Source organism: Trametes versicolor (genome assembly GCF_000271585.1).
Source record: "Trametes versicolor FP-101664 SS1 unplaced genomic scaffold TRAVEscaffold_3, whole genome shotgun sequence".
NCBI classification, from domain to species: domain Eukaryota; kingdom Fungi; phylum Basidiomycota; class Agaricomycetes; order Polyporales; family Polyporaceae; genus Trametes; species Trametes versicolor.
Window position 1 is genome coordinate 2861750 of NW_007360323.1, and position 22664 is coordinate 2884413.

The window sequence follows — 22664 nt, forward strand, 5'->3', positions numbered from 1 at the left end:
ACGCAGAGCTGCAGCGCTTTGTGGAGCGAGAGCGTGATATAATAGAATAGACGCCAGGCACGGAGGAGGATCTGGGGGAGATCTAGGCGTCTTCTCATCTCATCTTTCGCACTCATCTCACTCAGTTCTCTCTCTCTCCCTCCTCCGCCCTCCGCCTCCCGAGCCCGGCCGCTGCCCCGTCTCGCGCCTCTCTCTCCCACCCGGCTTCGGCTTCGCATCAGCCCCACTGCGCCGTTCATATATACGCTCTGCCACCATGACCTCCGAGCCAAATACGCCGCCCGATTCCACCGACAACCCCCCACCCGCCCCCCTCCCAAATCCAACGATGACGATCCCCCACCCGCCGAAGAAGAAGCGGGTCGACGACCACGCGCCGCTGCCCGCCGACATCGGCCTCAAGCCCGTCCAGCTCCAGCGCAGGCGGGTCTGGCGTGCTTGCGAATCCTGCAGGTGAGCCTTCCTCCGTCTCCGTGATCGTCGCCCGCCCGTTGTGGCTACCACCCTCGCTTGGCTCGGCCCTCCCCTCCGCACCCTCGTCGTCGAAGTCGGACATGCCTCGTCGAACGTCCACATCAGATTCCTGTTCTAGACGGCGGGCGGCCTCGCTGCGAGAGCTTCGCGGAGACATGCCGCTTCTCGCTCGCTCTGCTCCAGAACCGTTCTGATCGTTCTCGACCCACAGACGCAAGAAGATCAAGTGCGACGGTGTCGAACCCACATGTTCTCAATGCTCGGCGTCGAAGTCTCAGTGTACATGGCTACAGACGAAGGACAGAGCCGCTTTGAGCAGACAGTAAGCATAGTTCAGTGTTTGTCAGCGTCGCAATGCTCACTGCGGTCGCAGCTATGTCCAGGAACTGGAGGCCCGCATCCAGCACATGGAGACCGTGATCCAGCAGGTCACCCCCATCCTCGAGCAGGTCACCCAAACCACAGGGCTCGACCTCACCGCAATATCTGCCGCCCTATCCGGGAGCCAGTCCCAGTCAACATCCTCCGCACCACCATTCCCGGATAGTGCTGTCTCGAATGTGCTGCAGTCTATCCTCCCTCGGGTCCGCGAGAGCTCCGTGCTTACAAACGGCGGCGACAGCCGCAGTACGAGTGGAAGCGGAGAGTCAGACGAGCCGACGGTGAAGATTGAGGATGACGTCTCCGACGCGTTCGGACAGCTCGCGCTTGACGAGCACGGCCACCTGCACTGGATCGGAAAGTCGTCCACCATGACTCTTATCCAGCAATTGCGGGACGCCACGACTGCGCCCGTCAACCGCATATCCCCAATGGAGGAGGACCCGACTGCGCCAGGCCCGAGCGCGAATAAGCTCTATTACCCCGCGAGCGTGTTCTTCGGGAAGGTCAGGGCGCTTCCGCCACCCGAGGAAGTCGAGTATCCCGAACGAGATCTCGCGGATAAGCTCGTGAGTAGCGCGGCGCCCGCATTTTCGCTCCGGTCTGCACACGAAAGTCGTCCGTGCGTTGCTAACTGTTGGAATCTGATAGGTCGATGCGTACTTCGCGCGGTTCCACTTCCTGATGCCCGTCATCGACAAGCCATCGTTCCTGCGCAAGTACAAGGATGTGATGGACCACCGGGAGAATCCCGAGTTCAAGCGGAATTACATGGCGTTCATAGCGCTCATGTGCTCCGTCTTCGCTGTGGCGTCGCGCTTCGTGGACGACCCGCGGCTGAACAAGAATGGGAACTTGGACGATGGCGGAATGGGTGTCGTTTACATCGAACGGTGCGTCCGCGGAGCATTCGCGGTATTTGGACAGACATGCTGACTTTCAACACGTAGTGCGCTCATCCTGCACTACACGAGCTACCCTTCCATACAGCTCGAACACGTTCAGTGCTTCCTTCTGATGTCTTCTTTCCTCTGCTCCGTGAACTGCCTGCCACAGGCGTGGCTGCTCGTCGGACAGGCCGTCCGCGCTGCACAAGACATCGGTCTTCACGTGAGTACCCTGTTCCCAGTCCTCGGAATCCCGTGTTCATATTCTGCCGTAACAGCGTTCGCCCCGATGGCTCGCACTTAGCCCGATACAGAAGGAGACACGCCGCAAGATCTGGTGGGGTGTGTATACGCTCGATCGGATGCTCGCCCTCGCCCTCGGCCGACCCCTGGCGATCGAAGATGCGGACTGCGATGTGGAGATGCCCGCGGACGTCGACGACGAGCTGCTGCCTCAGTACTTCAACGGCGACGAGAAGATGCCCACCGTTACGCTCATGAAGGGCTTCAACGAGCTCATCGAGCTGTACAAGATCGCAGGGCGTGTTCTCCGCGAGATATACGCGCTCGACAAGACGAAGGACCACCTCGAGATGGACAAGCGCATGGAGCTCGACCGGTCCGTAGAGACGCTCGACCGAAGACTGTCAAAGTGGTGCGAAGCCCTTCCGGAGGAATTCAAGGTCAAGCCGCGCACGGAGAAGCAGGTGTCCATGGCAGCGGTACTGTGCAGTCACTATTACTCCATTCTGACGACTCTCCACCGCAACTTCCTCCCGGTGAAGCGGGAGCAGCCCGTCGCCCCAAGTTCGACAAGTTCCACCGCGAAGGCCGTCCAGACCGCCCGTGCCTGCGTTCGCCTGGCCCCGTCCATCAAGAACGTCGTCCCACCGAGCCACCACTTTGCGTTCTTCATTCAGAACCTGTTCAGCTCTGCGGTGATCATCCTCCTCTATGCCATGCATACGACCGACCCCATGGCGTCGCAGGCGGCGCTCGAAGAGGCGCGGAGCTGCCTCGCCGTACTGGAGTCGTGGGAGGGCTTCTGGCCTGGAGCACGCAAGTGCAAGGAGCTCCTCGAGGACCTGTCTGCGAAAGCCAGCGAGGCGATCAGGACCGCCGTATTCCACCCGCCGCCGCGGGGTTTCATGGGTGCTTCCTCTTCTTCTCCGCAGGCAGCCCCCGGACCATCGGCCCCGTCTCCGAGCCCTTCTTCGCCCATGTACCACGACGGACGCTCCGCGTCCATCTCGGTCCCGGTCTCCGAGCGACTGATCAAGGGCAGACCGCGGAGGGACCGGTCGCGTGACGTGCCTATGTCACCCCGCAACGCGCACGCCTCGACACATTATCGCACGGACTGTGAGTGCTCTTCTACGTGCGGCGCGGGTTCTGGGCTTCCTTCGGGGAGATCAGCCGTTGCTGCCTATTCCGCCGCATGTGGTGCTGACGTCGCCCCCGTTTCTTCTGTTCCTTCGACAGCGTTGCGCGCCCGGTCGACGTCCCGGAAACGGCCCCATGACGAGGACCAGTACCACGACGGATACACGGCGCTCGGCCTTCCAAGCTCGTACCCCGGCCGCTCGAACCTGGGCGCGAGTTCGCACAGCTCCCCGGTGTCCGTCAACAGCCACCCGTCGCCGCCCGGGCCGGCGCACCGGACGATGGACAGCGGCGACATGATGCAGGGCTCGTCGGGCTACCCGCAGCTCAGCATGGCGCAGTCGCCAAGCGTGCAGATTCCGCGGCAACGGTTCGACTATGACTTTGCGCTCGGCAGCCCTGCGGACAGGTGGGCAAGCCCTGCGGTGGACCAGAACGAGCTCAAGTTCTTCCCTGCGGACTCGATGGCAGGAGGCGGGCCGTCGTATGGGCGCACTCATGGGCACCAGCACCAGCACTCGGGCAGCTTCTCTGGACAGCTGCCTGGGCTCGACACGTCCTCACCGTACCTAAGCAATTTCGACGGCGCCAGCTTTGGCATGGACTTCTCGCCAGCGCCGGCGTCAGCACCGGTTGGGGGCACGGGCACGACACCGCCGTCGGCGGGTTTCGCTGCGCCCGGGCTGCCATTCCGCGGGCTCGACTACATCCGCAACTACGATCCTACGTCGGGGAGCCCGAACGCGGGCGCGGGCGCGCCGTACGTGGGGCTCGGGGAACAGGACCAGTACTGGCAGCCGTTCGACGCTGGCGCGTTCGGCGTGGACCCAGAGGTCGCGTTCACGCTCGGCGGTGATTTCACGACAGACGGACAGGCGTGGCAGAATGACATGAACGGACGGTGAACGCGCTCACGCCCGTGTTGGACGACGCAATTCGGTGTCGGCAACACCCTTATAGCTCTAGCATCTCTCCTCTTCTCTTTCTCGCTCTCTCACCGCGCCGTCTGTGATATGCTGTCCGCGCACCCGCACCCGCATCACGTTCCCGTTACTACTTACGCCTATGTTATTTGCTATGCACCCTCTGGATTTCTCGACCCCTTCACGACGCACGCATCGCTGCACTGTACGCACCCCACCGCACTGCCCCGGATGTATCCCTTCTTGCATACCTCGCTCTGTATACTTAGCTGTACGACTACCCGCCCAGATCCGTGGAGGTACAGTACTGGTACACACGCCCCCTCCTAATGCCTGGTCCCCGCTCGCATCCCGCCGTCTCCCCTGTACAGTCCGCACGGCCGTTCCCCTGTGTTTGTATCGGTACCACTGGACCATCCCCCGGCATGCCTCCGTATGCTACATACGAGCACCCCTGTTGCGCTATTATTACTACCTAACTTTACTCTACCGTCCCGCTCTATGTCTCTCACGAATGAACATGCCTATTTCCCCCCCTCCTAAGCCTTGTTCCCTCGGCTCGCGGGGGCCCCTAGCTAAGCTCAAGGGCGCCGCCACCGCGGCGCGGGTGCTCAGGTGCGCGCGCATCTGACCTCGGCGTCGCGCCTGGGCCGCCCCTGCCGCGATCTTGGTTGCCAAACTGGGCGCGCCTGATCGCGCGCCAACGCGTGTCCGGCCTCTGTGTATAGCCGGCCGCCCATTCATAGTGCGGGGTCGCCGCGGAGAGTGTGGGGGGCCCGTCTTCCCGCACCTCTCTCTGTCTGTCTGCGACCACCGTCACGACAGCAAGCACATACTATACGATGTCCACGCACCCGATCGTCGAATACACCTCTCCGTCGTCATGGGCGCTGGTGCGTACAACTTCAGTGGCTGGGAGCGCGCGAGGCTGAGCTGAGGCGTTTTGCAGGTCGAGGACAAGATCTCGCCGTTCGCGAAGGATATCCTCGCGAAGCTCATAAAGTTCATGGAGGTGCGTGTGGCGTCTCTGCTAGTAGTGCGCGCTGGCGGACGGGGACTGACGGACGCGTGTGCAGGAGGACGTATACCCCGCGGTGCGGGTCGCGCATGCGCAGCTCCCGACGGACCCCGCGACGCGCTGGACGACCGTCATCCCCGTGCTGGTGGACCTCAAGGCGAAGGCGAAGTCGCTCGGGCTTTGGAACCTCTTCCTGAGCAAGGCGCACTACCCGCAGTTCGGCGTGCCGCTCACCAACCTCGAGGTGCGTGCTCTGCAGCTGGCTGAAGTTGGGTAAATGGTGCTGACTTGCTGGGCAGTATGCGTGCATGGCCGAGATTCTGGGCCGCGGTGGCCAGCTTGCGTCTGAGGCTGTGAACTGTTCTGCGCCTGATACGGGAAACATGGGTACGTGTTATTGCACCACTTACGCTTTGTGAGTCTGGTACTGACCGGCACTGTAGAGGTTTTGGCCCGGTTTGGCTCCCCTGAGCAGCAGAAGAAGTGGCTGGTTCCTCTCCTCAACGGCGAGATCCGCTCGGCGTTCTCTATGACCGAGAGATTCGGTATGCCCCCTTCCGCTGATCGCCCATGGTCTGGGCTCAATGCCCGGAAATGCAGTCGCTTCGTCCGACGCAACCAACATCCGGACTTCAATTCGCCAGGAGGGCAACGAGATCGTCATCAACGGCCACAAGTGGTACGGACGGCGATGCTTCTCGACGCTGCTTTTTGCTCACCACCCGTCCCTCCAGGTACATCAGCGGTGCGGGCGACCCGCGCTGCGCGCTGCACCTGGTGCTCGGCAAGAGCGACCCGGACAACTCGGACAAGTACAGGCAGCAGAGCATTGTCATCGTCCCCGCGAACCACCCTGGCGTGAAGGTCATTCGCCCCATGCAGGTTCTTGGCTACGACGACGCTCCCGAGGGTCACTGTGAGATCATTTATGAGAATGTCCGGGTTCCTTTGGAGAACTTGGTATTGGGCTGGGGCAAGGGCTTCGAGGTAGGATCACTGCGTATAGTGTACAGACCTCTCCTAATCCCCTTCTCTCTGCTATAGATCATCCAGGGTCGTCTTGGGTACGTTGCAATACGCAGTGGTCGCAGGAGAGTCGCTCACATACATATGCAGGCCTGGCCGCATTCACCATTGCATGCGTTCCATTGGCGCCGCCCAGTACGCTCTGGACCTATTGCTCCAGCGCGTCACCGACCCCGCGAAGAAGACGTTTGGAAAGTTCTTGTACGAACATGGTAGGTCTCTTCTGGCCTTCCCCAACTTCCACTCCTGACACCCCTTCTTGCGACCCTAGGTACTGTTGTGGCTGACATCGCTAAGTCTCGCGCCGAGATCGAATCTTCTAGGCTGTTGGTTCTTAGCGCAGCGCTGCAGGTTAGGCTTCTACTTATACGTGCTGTCAAGCTTGACTCTAAATTACGCTCGCTCGCAGATCGACAGAGCACAGGCGAAGGGTGCGCTCAAGGAGATCGGTATCGCCAAGGTACGAGTGGTGTTCCCTGTCTTGCTTCCGTTCTGAACTCGCGATCAGTTTGTCGTGCCTTCTATGGCGTGCCTGGTCATCGATCGCGCTATCCAAGCCTACGGTGCCGAGGGCCTCAGCCAGGACACTCCCCTCGCTGCCATGTACGCGAACCTGCGGACGCTTCGTATCGCTGATGTACGTCTCGTTCTTTCGTCTGTTTTTTTCAACCGCTCACAATCGTACGAATTCATAGGGTCCCGACGCTGTAAGTACAAATATTCAGGTGCTGATAGTCTTCGATACTCACTGCGAGCCCACAGGTCCATATCCAGCAGATTGGGCAGAGGGAGCTTAAGCGCGCACAAGCGGTAACCCAGCGCCATGCTGAGGTCAAGAAGCGGGAAAAGGCCCTCGCAGCCAAGCACAACGTCAAAGCGCACCTGTAAAGTGCTCGCTGTTTGAGGTTTGTGCTATTGGTGTGAGTTGTGGCCGGAGCTTTTGGATATATCCATTTGTATCTGCTCGGAGGACTTGCTGTATATTATGATCTCGCGAATACTGGAGATTGTTGTCCCCACAATTTGAATGATGTTATCATCACCGTCGTACGTTCACCTGGCGAATTTTCGACGCAGGACGGGGTGGGCGGCAGGCCCCGCAGGCGCCAAATGTATAGACAGGAATTGGCTACACGTGATCGCAGAACCTTGCTCTCTGCCACCATGTCCGGTCTCTCGTCGACCAAGCTGTTGCGACTCTCCCTCCGTCGAGCAGCACGATGCACTCGCAATACCTCCACCAACGCCTCGGCATCATCACCCTGGTCTACCACCGCCTCCACGTCCCAGTCAAAACTCGACGTACAGCCTAGCGCGAAGCTGCCAGACGAGAAAATGCGGGTGCTCGTGAACCTGTACCACCAGTCGGCGTCGTTCATCACCAAAGAGAACCTCTCGAAACAAATCGACGAGGCCTTCATCCACCGGCAGATGAAACGGGCGACCGCGCTCGGCGACGAGACGCCATTCCGCGCGCTCGAGGTCGCGCTCACGCAGCGCCGCGCGATGCCCCGGTTCGGGGAGAGCAACACCGCGACCGTGAAGACGAATAGCAAGGCGGCGCAGGCGGGCGAGGCGTGGAGCGAGAACCGCCCGCTGCGCGAGCTGGCGGTCATGACCACGCTGTACGGAGTGCTCAGCCGCGGCCGGCCTGGGTTCGATGCGCTCAAGGACGAGGAGATGCGCACGAAGCGCCGGCTAGCGGAGGATCGCCAGGCCAGTGAAGGGTCGTCATAGAGGTACGTTGTATGCTCAGTCCACACGCATTGCAGGGTACATGGCTGATATTATATTCGCGGAAGATGGTCGTAGTATCGTACATCCATCATAATACCAGTGTCCTGCATATGCACGTCCTATTCCAACACCCTCACCTGCTTTATGGTTGCCTCACGGCGGGTCGAACGCCTAGTGTCGGTCATGCGAAGACCAGCGGTGTATATCTCCACGCCGACAGGTACGTACCCAAGACGGTAGTGCCAGGAAGGCATCAGCGAGTGCGGCGCACGACCCAACGCCGAAACGAAGAAAAGAAAACGCATTTTGGTTTCCCTGCCCGCGCGCAGCCCCGAGAGGCCACGCACGACCAGGTACTTATCCCGAGGACCACGAAAAGGTATGCGCCAGGACCGAAGTCCCTCCCTCGGGGAAAGAAACACTTACCGTCCCACCTTCGACTCAAAATGGACTTCAATCTTAAGGAGCTTCTGACCGCTTGCTTGCAGTACTCTGACGACGCTTGAAGCGGCCCTGCCCATCGGCAATTGGGAACATCGCTGACGCCAGGGTAGATCCCGTGTCTTGAAGGCCCCTGCCTGTCGGCGTGGTGACTCATAGCGGGTGGTGGGGGAGGAGGGGGGGATGGAGGGGGGAACAGAGCGCGAATGGGGGATCGACGCGTCGCGGCGAGGTTTTTATTCCCTCGGGCGGCGGGAGGCTGGCCAGAGGCTGGCATCCGCTGCAGCCTCCGATTGATCGACCTGTGAGTCTTGCCACTGTCATGACAGCTTCAGTCACGCTAGTTCTAGCTGCAGCACTCGCCGCGGCCGAACAGCGAGAGCGCGCCCAGTCAGGATCACAATCGTGCTCTGATTCGCTTGTGCGAGTACGTTCATCAGGTCGATGTATCGTCAGCCGGTAACGCCGAATACTTTTGCTCAGAATACCGCCAGTCCTCCTACAAGACGCTATACGGATGTCAAGTACATACGGCGAGGTCATCGCGGTGCAAACAGCTGCGACGAAATCATCAGCACAGGATTTGCAAGTCGCCATCCGTAATTTCGCGGAGCCTACCAAGCTATCACGGGCTGTCTTTGCTCGCACGCGCCATGCATTGTCGCTCTGGTACGAATCACGAGGAACGCGATACGACACGTCCACACTGGCAGTGGTAGATCTCGTGCCGCAGATACTACCGTGAAGACTATCCAGGAACCTGGTCCTAAGATTAGGTGCGACCTCCAGATGCGCACCATAGCCAGCTCTCAAGGAGCAACCCCGCTATCCCGGTCGCACAGCTCCAGAGTGTCCCCGCTCTCTTGTATGTGCTCCGGAGGCACAGCATCCAGATATGCGGATTGACGGCTAGGACAGGAGGGATGATAAACATATTCCGAAGTCGTCGGAGGTGCTGTATCGGAGTATCCGGACATTTGTGTCGCAAATCGGCTTGCCGGATGCTCAGATATTTGCAGCGGGAGTATCTAGTTATCAGGTACCAAGGTGCGCTGTGGATCCTGTTCTCGAATGGGATTGCGGCTGACTTGCGGGATCAGCGGGGTTGGCCCTCGCTTTCCAGCGGGCGAATACGATAAGCAGTCGCGCACAATACAGATATCCGGATATCTGTACCGAAGTAGTAGGCGCGTTCTGGCTATCCTACCATGCCTGTGTGGGGCTGCCTCGAGCTCTATGCTGTGCCTCGCTCGAGTTCATCCATACCAGAAATCCTGAAGGTTTCCGGTAGTACTTATACTCGATCCCCTTTCCAGCAACATCGTCGCTCTTCCAGCCGACTCGCCGCGTAAGTCTGAGTCAATGCTCGCATGCACACTCGCTCATTCTTGCACCACAGTGCCATGTCGTCCGTTGCGACGCAAGCCATCTGGGTAGACACGGGGTTCAGCCATATAATACTGAAGTTCCCAAGCAGCAGCTTCACCATGATGTCTGGCGTACTCGTATCTTGCTCGTATAGGACTTCCCTGGACAAGGAGCCAGCAGCGAAGGACGCCGCGGCGCATTGGCGTAGTGTCATGTCATACCTGCGCGATCAGCATCAGCGTGAAACCGGGGCAGGACGCCCTTCCCAGTATGACCGGCAGGCTATACCAGTACGTCCCCTTTCGTGCGCTGTTCCGTTTTGACCGTCCGTGCTAACACGCGACAGACTGGATACGTCTGAACCTTCAGGCGATCCCGCGTGCGGAAGCTCGAGCGCTCGTGCTCGGAGCCAGTATATGGCCTGAGAGTAAGTGTTACATTTACTAGCCCGCGCAGACACATGTGTTAACAGACTGTCCCTACAGACTACGGCAGAGAGGCTCTCTCCGTCGATGCCACCACCTTCAAACTCGCCCCCCTCATGACCCATCAGCGCCCCTCCGAAGTCATCTACCAAACCATCAGGCGAGCGGCTACGGATTGTAGAACAAACGGGTGCGTCGTACATTTCCACAGTTAATTAGACGATCCTGACGGTTCAAGTAGATAATGCAGTAGCATTTCCGTAGCAGTCTGTACCGCTCAATTTTCCTCAACTAATTTGGTGACAAGATGATTTGAAGTAGACTCGGCGGCGCTGACATCAAAATAACAGCACTAACATAGTTGTAGTGTTGTTGAGCTTTGGATTCAAGTGCATGCATGCCCGTCAAAGCACCCTCCTCCCAGTGCATTGAGCAGGAAGACTGGCGTTCTCCGTGCACACCCGTTCACTGGCGCTGAGCACGGTACACCATGCCTCTATCGGGCGAGTACCAGGTATACCATGGTATAAACTTGTGGCCGCGTTGTCTCAATGCATGCGACCGGTCGCGCATGACTTGAATGCCCAAGATGTGTGACGTCGACGCCTGCGGCAGTGTACGCGTACGGGTAGCGTGCCTGCTACTCACTCACTTGCTCGTTTATAGAGAGGCAACCGTCCTCGCTGGAACCAGTTCTCGCGCTGGTCGCCAACGTAGGGATGGAGATACCACCGCCAAGCATAGGTGTGGGCATTCTGGGCGACACAACGTACGGAATGCGATAAGGTGGAACTACGAGCAGCGCTGGAGGCTCGTCCTGAAGAGAACAAGAGCGAGATAGCGGCGCGACAAGTTCGTTTTACCCGCGGCCGGAGACGTACTGCCAAGGAGCCGACTGTCAACGTATCACCCGGTACAATTGGAACGCGACCGTTGTACTACGTACGCATCCTCGGCGGGAGATAGTTGGATATCATCACCGAAGGAACTTCGGCCGCTGTATCGCGTAGGATGGGCATCGACAGGTGGCAACCCGCGTTGTTCTTCCAAGTTCCCGTGTGAGCATCGTGGCATCCGCCTCCCGGGGCTTCGCTGTGTCGAAGTGGCGGCTCTACCTCGCTTCGAGAGAGCGCTGGATGGTGTGCCTTGGTCATTTGCCGTTCTCCTGCCGCCCAAGATGTCAACTTCGCACTAGGTCATCAAGCAACGCCTACCGCTCAGCCGTACGGTGGGTACATCGCCCGTCCCGGTTCTTGGTCTTGTGATGTTCTTCTGAAGTCTGGTCTTTAACGACAATGTCACCGCGATACCAGCATACAGAAGACACTCTCGCCGGTATCCGGGGGGGAATAACTGTAGCCCAGTAGCGAAGGGTATTGATCGATTCACATAAACATCAGAGCGGTATACATACAAGAGCCCAGTAGATGACGGAATGTGAGAGCAAACAACATCAACAGCGCGCCATCCGAGAGCAGGACGGCGGCGACGGTACAATTCACCATTCATGAGACAGGCCATAGCAAAGCACCACGAAACAAGTACAGAGATCGGGCTCAGAAGATCGAGCGATAGATGGAATAGAACTGGCCCAAAGCCATCAGCCGAGCACTCGACGACGCGCACTCATGCTTACCAGAGAATACACATGCCGGAAGACTTTGACCAGCAGATACGAGTCGCGCGGCTGCAGACTCCAATACCGGTATATGGGCGACACGCCCCTGCGGATGGCCGTGAACTGCTGATACGCCTTCGCGGCAGTTGGTCGACGCGTTGGGTCCGGGTGTACCATTTGCTTCATGAGTGGTTCCAACATTTGCAGGTTGGAGTACCTCTGCTCGAACGGCCTTCGTTAATAGATCGAGAGGAATGTAAATGATCGGTACTTACATCGCAAAAGTGCCGGCGGATGAGGTTCCCAATGATGAACACGTCCAACTTGAAGGGATCATAAGGCACGGTATCCGATAATTCTGGCGGCTCCTGGTCGAGACCCGACGAGCCGACGACGAGCCTCGAAGTGGCATCGGGGGCGAAGCGCGACGAAATACCGAAGTCTATGAAGTAATAGTTGATAGGTACGCCTGCTCGGGACAGAGGGTGTGCCTCGCCCGAGATATCTGGAAGCAAGCTCTGTATTACCGGGTGGAAACCCCGTGGAAACAGAGCAGACGCTTCCATCATGATGTTCTTGTATGCGCAATCTCTAGCAGTGCTATGAACATCGCTGTCAATGCCAAGTGAAGCGGCTTACCTGTGCGCGACGCCATGGTCATGGATAAACCCGAGGCCCTGCGTACTGCTGGTCAGAAATTGTTCGATAGGGGCCGCAAAGATTGTGCTTACCTCCAAAATTTGGTCGAAGCAATCAAGGACATCTTCGACTCGCTCCATGGGCGGCGAGTCGATATATTTCATGAAAGGCATTACCATGAATGCGATGTTGGGATCAGCGGTATCTCGCAACACGTCCAACAAAGCAATGCAGTGGTTACGAGGGTCTTGCCGGAGTTCTTCTGAGTTGAGGTATGAGAGGATTTGTAGCTCCTCGGAACCGACAGGAGTTCTCTTGATATAAACGAGAGTCCCGTCCGATATACGCGTTGCGTCCATGACTTTCGTCCGGAGCTGGCGGTCGCGTTTTTAGCAAGAGTAGAGTTTGATAGACAGGTGGCTTACTGGCAAGGAAAAGGCATCCTCACTGTCCAAGATGGTTTCTTCAGGTTTCCCTCTCCAAGACGGCGTCCAGCCCGGCTGGTAACGAGCGCGTAGCATGTAACCATGCGCTTCGAGGAATTCTTGGTGATCCCGCCAATAAATCTCTTCGTCTGTAAGGCGCGCAAAGGAGTCGTCCTCGTCGAGCTCGCAGACGACCATATTGAGCGATAGGATCTGGAAAAGAGCACGAAGCAAGCGTGGAGGCGAGTAATACACTTGCCGTAGTACTGAAGAGGAGTGGAGCAGACTTGCAACTTCACCTGTAAGATCCCCCGACGAAGACGTAGATGAATCGCCAAATGGCTATAGCCGCGTAGTCAAGGTGTGAGTGAAACGCGAGAGAAAGGACAGGGGAAACAAGACGTCGCGGAGTGAGAATCCTCAATTGGAAATTGATCCTACCGGGGTCCATAGTACATCATACGTGGGACGCCCTGCAAGCGGGTACACGCCACCTCGCCCCAGTCGCCTCGTCCAGACTCCAGAAAATCCACGCTCTGCCAGATAATCCTAGACATGACCGTGACGTGGACACCGAACGCGAGCTCGGCTCGCGATCACAGTGTTGTACGAAGTGCTCGATATTGGCGGCAAGAGCCTTCGAGCCCTATTCCAGATCCGATCTGCGAACCCATAGTCTAGGCGCGGCACTTATAGCGGCCGCGCGTTCCCTATCGTTCCTGGTAGGTAGTTGTCAGACAGCGGCAACATCAAGACACATGCCCCTTCGTGCGCGCGTCACCAGACGCGAGTTGCACATACGGCGGGGCACCCAGGTCATTTTCGGCGCATGCGGGTTGCGTGGCTTTTAGCACTTCGAATGTCGTTGGGCGGGTGTCCGTCCATGGTAGATGCTGCGTCATGAGACACGTGCACAAACAACAATGATAGCAAGCGAGAGCACTGTACATCCAGGAACCAAGCGATAGCACTGAACAGAGAGCAGATAGGAACTGTCCAGGAGGGGTACGGGTCAGCTGGTCGGTATGATTCGCGCTCATCAAGATTGCCAGGATCTGACGATGGCGAGAATCTGTAAGGTGCGACATTAATCAAGAGGTCTAAGAACCAGCCAGAGGAATAGATACGCACGGTGGCCTTGCATTCAAGAAAGAAGGTCGCAATCCACATTTCCTCACGCGGACGCAGCCGCCAGTATCGCTGAATTCGGTATATCCGACGACGCACGGTTTTCCACTCCCGGAGCGCTTCCGAAGCGCTTGGACGCTGGCTAGGATCGTTGTTGACCATCCGCTCGACCAGCGGGGTGAACATATCAACGTTGGAGTATTTCTGTAGCCGGCGGGTCGTTAGCATCGGCGAAATCAACAGTCAACAGTCGGACTCATACCTGAAGGAACCTTTGCCGCAGCAAGTTTCCTATGATGAAGATGTCGGTCTTGAAGGGATCATACGGGACAGTGTCAGATAACTCGGGGACCTCGTCGTCTAAGCCCTGGCGTCCAACAACAAGCCTAGGATGATCGTCCGGTGCGAACAGCGTAGATATCCCGAAGTCGATGAAGTAGTACTTGACGGGAATGTCAATGCGGTGCAGAACAGGGGCCGCTCCTGAGTTATCAGGCAACCTGGATTCGTTCAAAGGGTGAAAGCCCTTGGGGAACATCGCCGCGGCGTCCATCATGATATTCTTATAGGCGCAGTCACTGCAGGGAAGTAAGTTAGCATCGCATCGCCCTCCGGTGCACAGTAGACCCACCGATGGGCTACGCCGTGGTCGTGCAAGAAGACCAGTCCCTGCGAAGTGACATGAGCGATGGTGCACTGTCGAGAGCAGGAATCGCAACGCCTACCCCAAGGATTTGTTCACCACACTCTAGCATGTCTTCAACGAGTTCAGGGTGAGGATAGTCAATGTACCGCAGATACGGCATCACAACGAAACATGTCTGAGGGTCAGACGGGTCGTGAATTACATCCAGCAGGGGCACGCAGTGATTATGCGGATCTCGGAGCATCTCCGGCGACGAGAGGTATCGCAACAACTGCAGCTCCTCGGAATCGGGGTGGATCTTCTTGAGGTATACAAGTCTGCCGTCGGATACGTGCGTTGCGTCTATGACATTTGCTCTGGCCTGATACCCGTTAGCCTGCGGGCGCTGCAATATATGTACAATGATCTCACATGCAATGACAGCGCGTCTTCCGCAAACAGGATGGCCGTTATCGGCTTGCCCCTCCACGACGGCGTCCAGCCAGGTCGGTATCGCGGGCGTAGTGCGTACCCATGGGCCTCGAAAAGCAGTGCTTTGCTTGCCCAGTACCTCTCTACGGTGTCCAGGCGCTCGTATATAGTAAAGTCGAAAGTGTCGATGGACATGCTGGTTAGGTGTGGACTGGCTGTTGGAAGTAGGTAGGCAAGATAGAAGGGAAGCTCGCAGAGGCGCGATCTCGTCTTGCGCCACGAAGTCTTGTTTAGGTCGGTAGGCTCCTGTAGGTCTCATGGATTAAAACTCAGAACAATAACATTTGTTTGAGAGTTGGAGGTCCGACTCGGATCCGGCTCCGCCGCATGCACTGTCTCCGCGGTCGCATGATCATGCGCATAGCTGAGCACTACAGTTTGTCTTTAGTCGGAAGCGAGAAGTAGTACATAGGGGCAAAAGCATACTAGAGAAAACAGAGGACTCAACTAAAAACGGAAGCGCCATACGGCGACAGCCTAATACAGCACACAAAATCAGAAGATAGATCGATAGATGGCGCAGAACTGTGCCGAAGCCGTCAGCCTAGATTTGTAGTGCGAGAAAATATTGCGCACCAGAGAGTACATCTGACGGAAAACTCTGACCAGCAGAAATGAGTCGCGCGGCTGCAAATCCCAGTGTCGGTACAGGGTTGGCACGTTCCTTCTGACGACTTTGAACTGCTGGTGCGCTTCCGCGGCGCTCGGACGACGCGCTGGGTCCTCATGCGACATTTGGTTCATGAGGGGTTCCAGCATCGTCAAGTTGGAGAATTTCTGCTCAGACAGGTTTAGTGGGCGACGAAAGTTCAAAGAAACACGCACGTCGTAGAGTTCGCGGCGGATGAGGTTTCCGATCAGAAAGACATCCAGCTTGAAAGGGTCGTACGGGATGCTGTCCGACAGTTCTGGTGGCTCCTCATCGAGACCCAAGGTGCCGACGACGAGCCGGGGAGCGTCCGATGTGAAGCGCGTAGAGATGCCGAAGTCGATGTAGTAGTATTTGACAGGAACGGCCGACCGTGAAAGCACAGGAGCGCGCCCCGAAACATCGGGGAGACGCGTCTGCACAATCGGATGAAACCCCTGTGGGAACATCGCAGACGCGTCCATCATAACGTTCTTGAACGCGCAGTCTCTGAAAAGTGTGCTTCGTGAACATGGCTAGTGCGAGGCATGGGTGAGAAGACTTACCTGTGCGCAACGCCCTGGTCATGGATAAAGACAAGGCCCTGCTTACTCGCCGATTAGTAGTCACCACTAGTGTACAGAAGCCGGATACCGCACCTCAAGGACTTGGTCGATACATTGAAGAACGTCTTCGACCCGTTCCATGTCTGGTTTATCGATATACTTCAGAAAGGGCATGACCATGATCGACATGTCAGCATCGAGAGGGTCCCGTAGTACATCCAGCAGAGGAACGCAGTGGTTTCGAGGGTCTTGGCGCAGCTCGTCGGTGTTCAGATATGACATGATATGTAGCTCTTCTGAGTCAGCGCGAGCTCTCTTCATGTAAACAAGAGCGCCATCAGATATACGTGTCGCATCTATCACACACATCCTAGACTTCATCCAACACATTCTCAGTCCGAAATACGATGAACGGTGGCCGAACGACTTACGGGGAGGGCGTAGGCGTCCTCGGCGGCGAAGACAGCTTCGTAAGGTTTCCCCCTCCAAGAGGGTATCCAATCGGGGCGGTATCGAGGGCGCAGTTGATATCCACGGCTTTCGAGGAAGTGCTGGCGATCTCTCCAGTATAGCTCTTCGCCGTGGAGCTCAGCGAAGATATCTTGCTCGCCGGTGGGCTGAATGTCGGAGGACGCCATAACAACAAAAGGGCAGTGAAAATGAAACGAGACCAAAGGACTGTATCACTCGAGATTGTCGAGGAAACCCCGCAAGCGTATGATCGTAGGAGATTTGAACCTGGGCGACATGCCAGTGCGCGTTTAAGCCTCAGACCAGAAAAGACGCCCAGGTTGCCTGTGATTTAGGCTCCGCAGTGTCTGGATGTGTCCCAAATAGGTGTTACGGACCTCCAGATGCGCGGTGCACCCACTCACACCAACGGTAGACCAACGGTACCGTGACCAGTAGTATTCGCACACCTGATCGTCACGACCAAAACTGCTGTGTCTTCCATCTGCTGAGCTTATGACTATATGGAATTGCACCCACTAACTTTTACAGGCTCGTCTATCTATCATATGCTGGACTCTCATATACATGGGACGCTCAGGCGGGCACCCGCCACCCCGCCTCAGCCCGCTTCTTCTAGACTTCGGTAAATCTACGCCCTATGTGGACCGTGTTAGTGTGCGAGCGATGGGTGGCGTGGCGTGGACATTTAACGCGAGCTCGCAACCATAGTCTTGTATGGGCCCCTGCTCGATATTTGCTGCAAGGGTCTCCGAGTCTGAGTTCAAATTCTGCGAATCCATCATCAGACCTCCAGAGCGCGTCAGTTTCAACTTCGGCGATGCATATGGTCTAGGCACGGTACTTATAGCAGCCGCGCATTCACGGTCAAGTGCGCCACTTGACGGGCGCGTCACCAGACGGGAAGTTGCATATACGGCGGGGCACCCAGGTCGGTTTCGGTGCATGCGGGGAGCACAGCTTCTAGCAGTTCGGATGTCAGTGGCGGGTGTCCTGACCACCGTAGCAGAAAGTCGCACAGAAGGGTGTGGGTGTTACATCATGAGATACGGGCAGAAACAACAATGATAGCGAGCGAGAGCACTGTACAAACCAAGCAAACAGCATTGAACAGACAGCAAGTAGGAGCAATCCAGGAAGGGGGTAGTATAAGCCAGCCGATCGGTAGCATTCAGGCCCATCAAGATTGCCAGGATCTGATGGCCGCGAGAATCTGCAAGGTGCGATGTTAACGAAGATGCCCAAAACAGATGGCTGAATGCACAGATACTCACACCGGCCTTACACTCATACCAGAAAGTTGCGATCCACATTTCCTCGCGAGGGCGCAGCCGCCAGTATCGCTGGAAACGGTTCATTGGACGACGCGTAGCTTTCCATTCTCTCAGCGCTTCCGATGAGCTTGGACGCTCGCTGGGATCTTTGTTGACCATTCGCTCGACCAGCGGGTTGAACATATCAGTGTTCGAGTATATCTGCGACCGGAAGGTAGTTAGCATCGGCGAAAACGACAGCGCACCTTCGGGCTCATACCTGAAGGAATTGTTGCCGTAGCAGGTTTCCGATGATGAAGACGTCGGTCTTGAACGGGTCGTACGGGACGGAATCAGACAACTCGGGGACCTCGTCGTCCAGGCCCAAGGTACCGAGGACAAGCCGCGGCCGCTGGTCCGACGCGAACCGCGTAGATATCCCGAAGTCGATGAAGTAGTACTTGACGGGCACGTCTATGCGATGCAGAATGGGGGCCATATCAGAGTTATCAGGCAGGCTAAATTCGTTCATGGGGTGGAAGCCTTTGGGGAACATCGCCGCGGCGTCCATCATGATGTTCTTGTAGGCGCAATCACTGCGTTGTCTAAATGATTTAGCATCGAAACACTCTCCATTATATCATTGACTCGCCGATGGGCCACACCGTGATCGTGCAAGAAGACCAGCCCCTACGAGCTGACATTAGCAATGGTACACTGACACAAGCCGGTTCGGGGCCTACCTCAAGAATATGCTCACCGAATTCCAGCATGTCTTCGACGAATTCGAACGGAGGATGGTCGATGTACCGCAGATAAGGCATCGCAACAAAACACATCTGAGGGTCAGACGGGTCGTAAATGACGTCCAGCAGCGGTACGCAGTGGTTATGCGGATCTTGTAGCATTTCCGGTGACGAAAGGTACTGCAGTAACTGCAATTCCTCGGAGTCGGGCTTGATCTTCTTGAGGTACACAAGTTTACCGTCAGAAACTCGCGTCGCGTCTATGACATTCGTCCTAGCCTAATGATCATCAGCCTACGTGCTCCGGAGCATATGACCCACGGTCTCACATGCAATGAAAGCGCGTCTTCTGCAAGCAGAATGGCCGAAATTGGCTTGCCCCTCCATGACGGCGTCCAGCCAGGCCGGTATCGCGGGCGCAGCACATAGCCATGGGCCTCGAAGAGGAGTGCTTTGCTTGCCCAGTACTTCTCGACGGTGTCCAAGCGTTCGTATACTGTGAAGTCGAAAGTATCGATGGACATGCTGTGCCCGACGCGGTTTGAGGGAAGAGGAGCAGAGGAAAGGAAGCGGCCGACAGCACAACCCGTCGCAGCACGAACACTGGAAGGCCCCTCGGTACGTGACGCACGGAAGCCGGCTGCAGGACGAAGTGCAGGGGATACTGAGTTTGGCCAGTACCCGAAGACTATTGTAGCAGAGGAAAAGCGAGGGACGAACGACACATTGCCACACCGACGATGCACAAGTGGCTTCAACAATAGCAGAAGAGACCTGCCACAACAAGCCGCGGAGTTTCCCTTGGGCGCCTCTTTCAAATTGATTACAGCTGGTAAAGAATCGATAGGCCGTTTTCCTGAGCGCTCGCCTCAGGAATTTTGTTTACCTGTGGGGCCGTACAAACAGGCGGCATATGTCGGCACAACCAAATCAGGCAGGCTCACAGCGTTGGGCTCCGACAACGCTGATGAGAGCCACAACGACCGCCCGAGAGGCCTCAACCATTGGCTGAGGGGTGTTTGTTCGGCCCCACACGGTAAACAAGGCCCCAAAGGTGAGCGGCCGAAAAACGGCCTATCGTTTCTTTACCAGCTGTACATCGGGAGTTCGGGGCCGGGCACCGGCTATGGGCGAGACGGCCCAGGATTTTGGTCAGCCGCCGCCGTCGTCACCACCACCACCACCACCACCACCACCGCGCTCGACACTCGACCACTCGCTCGCCATGACCATACCGACGGACAACGGCGCGCGCATGGCTGCTTTAATTTGCACCTATAATCTTTTCTCTATGGCATGCAAGCCGTTGCCTTCAATACGTCGCGGTCCACTGCCACGGACTGAGTCAGAGGCGTTGAGCGAACGTGGGTTGCCAGGAATACGGCACGCGTAGAGAAAGCTCTTTGAAAGGGTACGCCGTTTTCATCTTGTTGTTGTTGTTCATTCTATACTGCACGGTTGTACGAGTCGTATGCGCAATAAACCGTGAGATTGCAAAGTATGCTACAGGCTGGCATGTCCGTGTTTTGTCTGAACACTTAGTGCCCTACAGTTTTGTCGTCAACGTCTCAATCTACTTCCTGCTCCTCGGACACATATTCCAGCAACTCCTCTTTTGCAAGGATGCCGGCCGACTCGTCCACATGCGTCGAGCAGTACATCGAACGGCCTTGTGGTTTCCGCGGCGCCGCGACGACACTGTGTTTAAACGCGAGCAGTGAGTGCATGCCGGGAATCCCGGCAGGCGGGCATTCCCAACAACCCTCGAAGAAAGGAAAGCGCATTTTGGTTTCCCCACTCGCACGCCGCCCCGAGAGGCCGCGCACGAGCAGGTACTTATCCCGAGGACCACGAAAAGGTATGCGCCAGGACCAAAGTCCCTCCCTCGGGGAAAGAAACACTCACCGTCCCACCTTCGTCTCAATATGCACTTCAGTCTTAAGGAGCTTCTGACCGCTTGCTTGCAGTACTCTGACGACGCTTGGAGCGGCCCCTGCCCATCGGCAATCTGGGAACACGCTGACGCCAGGGTAGATCCCGTGTCTTGATGGCCCCTGCCTGTCGGCGTGGTGACTCATGCGGGGTGCTGGGGGGAGGAAGGGGAGATGGAGGGGGGAACAGAGCGCGAATGGGGGATGGATGCATCGCGGCAAGGTTTTTATTCCCTCGGGCGGCGGGAGGCTGGCCAGAGGCTGACATCCGCTGCAGCCTCTGATCTATTTGTGTACGCGCAGGGTACATTCTGTGCGGCCAGCCTCAGCGGAGCATCCAGTCTGGCGCGGCCATCGCGGCCGAGTAACAAACTGTCGCGCCCGGTCGAGATTGCAAACACGTTCCGATTCGCCCATTTGCGTGGATGTTCGCAGAGTTGCATCCATGTACCTCTTTCCCACAAGACCTGTACGGAGGCGCCGGACATCTGGTAATATACCTATGGTATCCTTCATGCCGCTCGAGAGCGCGCGGTTCGATTCTGACGTGCAGAAAGTAGTGGTTGCGGTGACATGTTCATCGGTATACAAGCAGAGAGAGGAGCGGTACAGGAAGGCGTCGTGGGTATGTAGACAAGAGAAGACGCAGCAAAGATCAGCGAGGACGACAGCAAAAACACAGATCCGATACAAAGTCCTCGTTCAAAATATCGAGCGATAGATTGCGTAAAACTGCGCCGGAGACGTCAGCCTATCGCGCAATGGCGAGGAATGATTGTACTCACCAGAGAGTACGTGTGCCGAAAGGCTCTGCCCAGCAGAAACGAGTCACGCGGTTGCAAACTCCAGTATCGGGTTATGGACGATACGCTCCTGCGAATGGCGGTGTACTGCTGATAAGCCTCCGCCGCAGTAGGTCGACGCGCCGGATCCTGATCGACCATTTGGTTCATCAGTGGCTCTAGCATCGTCAGATTGAAGTACTTCTGCTCAAACATATCCGTAAGCAAGTGCGAAGCGTATAGTGCAATGATACGTACGTCGCAGAATTGTCGACGCATGAGGTTCCCGATGAGGAAGACATCAAGCTTGAAGGGGTCATAGGGAACGGTCTCCGATAGTTCTGGTGGCTCCCAGTCGAGACCCCAGGAGCCGACGACGAGCTTGGAAGGAGAATCTGGCGTAAACCGCGTCGAAATGCCGAAGTCGATGTAGTAGTAGTTAATGGGAACAGCTGCGCGGGAAAGGACGGGGGCATCTGAGGAGATGTCTGGGAGCGACAGCTGCAAGACTGGGTGAAATCCTCGCGGAAAGAGGGCAGCCGCATCCATCATGACGTTCTTGTATGCACAATCTCTGAGGGACTGTAAGTAATAGAACGACGCCGGTACTGACGCGCTAACCGGTGTGCCACTCCATGATCATGGATGAAAACAAGGCCCTGCGTATGTCATATTTGTTTCAGAAACGTCCCGGCGGTGCGACGAACCACGCCGTGCACACCTCGAGAACCTGGTCGAAGCAATCGAGTACGTCTTCTACCCGTTCCATGGGCGGTGAGTCAATGTATCTTAGAAATGGCATGACCATGAATGAGGTATCGGGAGCGGAGGGATCTTGCAGCACGTCCAACAGAGGGATGCAATGGTTGCGAGGGTCTTGCCGGAGTTCGTCTGAGTTGAGATAGGCAACGATTTGCAGCTCTTGCGAGTCCGTGCGAGTCCTCTTAATATAAACAAGAGTTCCATCTGATATACGCGTCGCGTCTATGACACTTGTCCTGAGCTTGGGCCATCGCGTTATCAGTACTTAAAGGAAGCGCGTCACGTATAACTCACCTTGAGAGCGAATGCGTCTTCGGCCTTCAGAGCATCCTGAGGACGTTTTCCTCTCCAGGAAGGCGTCCAATCTGGTTGGTATCGATGCCGCAACATGTATCCCTGGGCCTCAAGGAATACTTGGTGGTCCCGCCAGTACATCTCCTCGTCCGTGAGGCGCGCAAACGAATCATAACTACTAGGAGGGTGGCTGGTGCTGAGACCGATTTCAGGCGAGGTCACCGCTATCATGTTGCCACTG

At 56.9% G+C, this 22664-nt stretch overlaps 8 protein-coding genes across 8 annotated transcripts; 4 read left to right on the top strand and 4 right to left on the bottom strand.

Moving 5' to 3' along the window:
• Positions 1–256: 256 nt before the first annotated feature.
• Positions 257–4030, top strand: TRAVEDRAFT_115809 (uncharacterized protein; the record flags this gene model as incomplete). Its single annotated transcript, XM_008037626.1, has 7 exons — positions 257–453; positions 686–796; positions 848–1424; positions 1507–1748; positions 1806–1965; positions 2021–3131; positions 3225–4030. 7 exons carry the CDS (start codon positions 257–259, stop codon positions 4028–4030), a joined length of 3204 nt encoding a protein of 1067 aa, XP_008035817.1.
• A 789-nt stretch (positions 4031–4819) lies between these two features.
• On the top strand, positions 4820–7112 carry TRAVEDRAFT_57215 (acyl-CoA dehydrogenase NM domain-like protein). The gene is made up of 14 exons (XM_008037020.1): positions 4820–4941; positions 4998–5060; positions 5125–5310; positions 5366–5453; positions 5510–5611; positions 5667–5745; positions 5801–6053; positions 6111–6130; positions 6183–6304; positions 6364–6443; positions 6502–6552; positions 6601–6729; positions 6788–6799; positions 6855–7112. The coding sequence occupies exons 1-14, from the start codon at positions 4891–4893 to the stop codon at positions 6978–6980; spliced, it is 1362 nt and encodes a 453-aa protein (XP_008035211.1). The 5' UTR covers positions 4820–4890; the 3' UTR covers positions 6981–7112.
• A 300-nt stretch (positions 7113–7412) lies between these two features.
• On the top strand, positions 7413–7805 carry TRAVEDRAFT_99236 (uncharacterized protein; the record flags this gene model as incomplete). The annotated part of the gene is made up of 1 exon (XM_008037627.1): positions 7413–7805. A coding segment is annotated over one exon (393 nt), but the record flags the coding sequence as incomplete, so codon positions are not given.
• A 1673-nt stretch (positions 7806–9478) lies between these two features.
• Positions 9479–10358, top strand: TRAVEDRAFT_44947 (uncharacterized protein; the record flags this gene model as incomplete). The annotated part of the gene is made up of 5 exons (XM_008036898.1): positions 9479–9618; positions 9670–9928; positions 10008–10065; positions 10124–10253; positions 10328–10358. The coding sequence occupies 5 exons, from the start codon at positions 9479–9481 to the stop codon at positions 10356–10358; spliced, it is 618 nt and encodes a 205-aa protein (XP_008035089.1).
• Positions 10359–11619: 1261 nt separating this feature from the next.
• Positions 11620–15125, bottom strand: TRAVEDRAFT_44948 (uncharacterized protein; the record flags this gene model as incomplete). The annotated part of the gene is made up of 11 exons (XM_008036899.1): positions 11620–11649; positions 11700–11900; positions 11957–12272; positions 12321–12358; positions 12413–12694; positions 12746–12958; positions 13973–14077; positions 14136–14451; positions 14505–14542; positions 14599–14880; positions 14931–15125. 11 exons carry the CDS (start codon positions 15123–15125, stop codon positions 11620–11622), a joined length of 2016 nt encoding a protein of 671 aa, XP_008035090.1.
• A 360-nt stretch (positions 15126–15485) lies between these two features.
• Positions 15486–16466, bottom strand: TRAVEDRAFT_44949 (uncharacterized protein; the record flags this gene model as incomplete). Its single annotated transcript, XM_008036900.1, has 5 exons — positions 15486–15515; positions 15567–15767; positions 15816–16128; positions 16185–16222; positions 16278–16466. 5 exons carry the CDS (start codon positions 16464–16466, stop codon positions 15486–15488), a joined length of 771 nt encoding a protein of 256 aa, XP_008035091.1.
• Positions 16467–17688: 1222 nt separating this feature from the next.
• Positions 17689–19247, bottom strand: TRAVEDRAFT_144504 (uncharacterized protein). The gene is made up of 6 exons (XM_008037628.1): positions 18984–19247; positions 18652–18933; positions 18561–18598; positions 18189–18504; positions 17930–18130; positions 17689–17868 (listed from the first exon to the last, which is right to left on the bottom strand). The coding sequence occupies exons 1-6, from the start codon at positions 19176–19178 to the stop codon at positions 17836–17838; spliced, it is 1065 nt and encodes a 354-aa protein (XP_008035819.1). The 5' UTR covers positions 19179–19247; the 3' UTR covers positions 17689–17835.
• A 2040-nt stretch (positions 19248–21287) lies between these two features.
• On the bottom strand, positions 21288–22654 carry TRAVEDRAFT_44951 (uncharacterized protein; the record flags this gene model as incomplete). The annotated part of the gene is made up of 6 exons (XM_008036901.1): positions 21288–21317; positions 21371–21571; positions 21626–21941; positions 21989–22026; positions 22089–22370; positions 22424–22654. The coding sequence occupies 6 exons, from the start codon at positions 22652–22654 to the stop codon at positions 21288–21290; spliced, it is 1098 nt and encodes a 365-aa protein (XP_008035092.1).
• Positions 22655–22664: the final 10 nt, after the last annotated feature.

Coding starts and splice junctions, on each gene's coding strand:
- TRAVEDRAFT_144504 (XM_008037628.1), bottom strand. CDS start 19,178: ATGTCCATCGATACTTTCGACTTCACAGTATACGAACGCTTGGACACC. Junction 18,599..18,651: donor TCGGTGAGCATATTCTTGAG/GTAGGCCCCGAA, acceptor GTCAGCTCGTAG/GGGCTGGTCTTCTTGCACGA. Junction 18,131..18,188: donor TACGGCAACAATTCCTTCAG/GTATGAGCCCGA, acceptor TTCCGGTCGCAG/ATATACTCGAACACTGATAT.
- TRAVEDRAFT_57215 (XM_008037020.1), top strand. CDS start 4,891: ATGTCCACGCACCCGATCGTCGAATACACCTCTCCGTCGTCATGGGCG. Junction 5,311..5,365: donor TGCCGCTCACCAACCTCGAG/GTGCGTGCTCTG, acceptor CTTGCTGGGCAG/TATGCGTGCATGGCCGAGAT. Junction 6,444..6,501: donor TTCTTAGCGCAGCGCTGCAG/GTTAGGCTTCTA, acceptor GCTCGCTCGCAG/ATCGACAGAGCACAGGCGAA.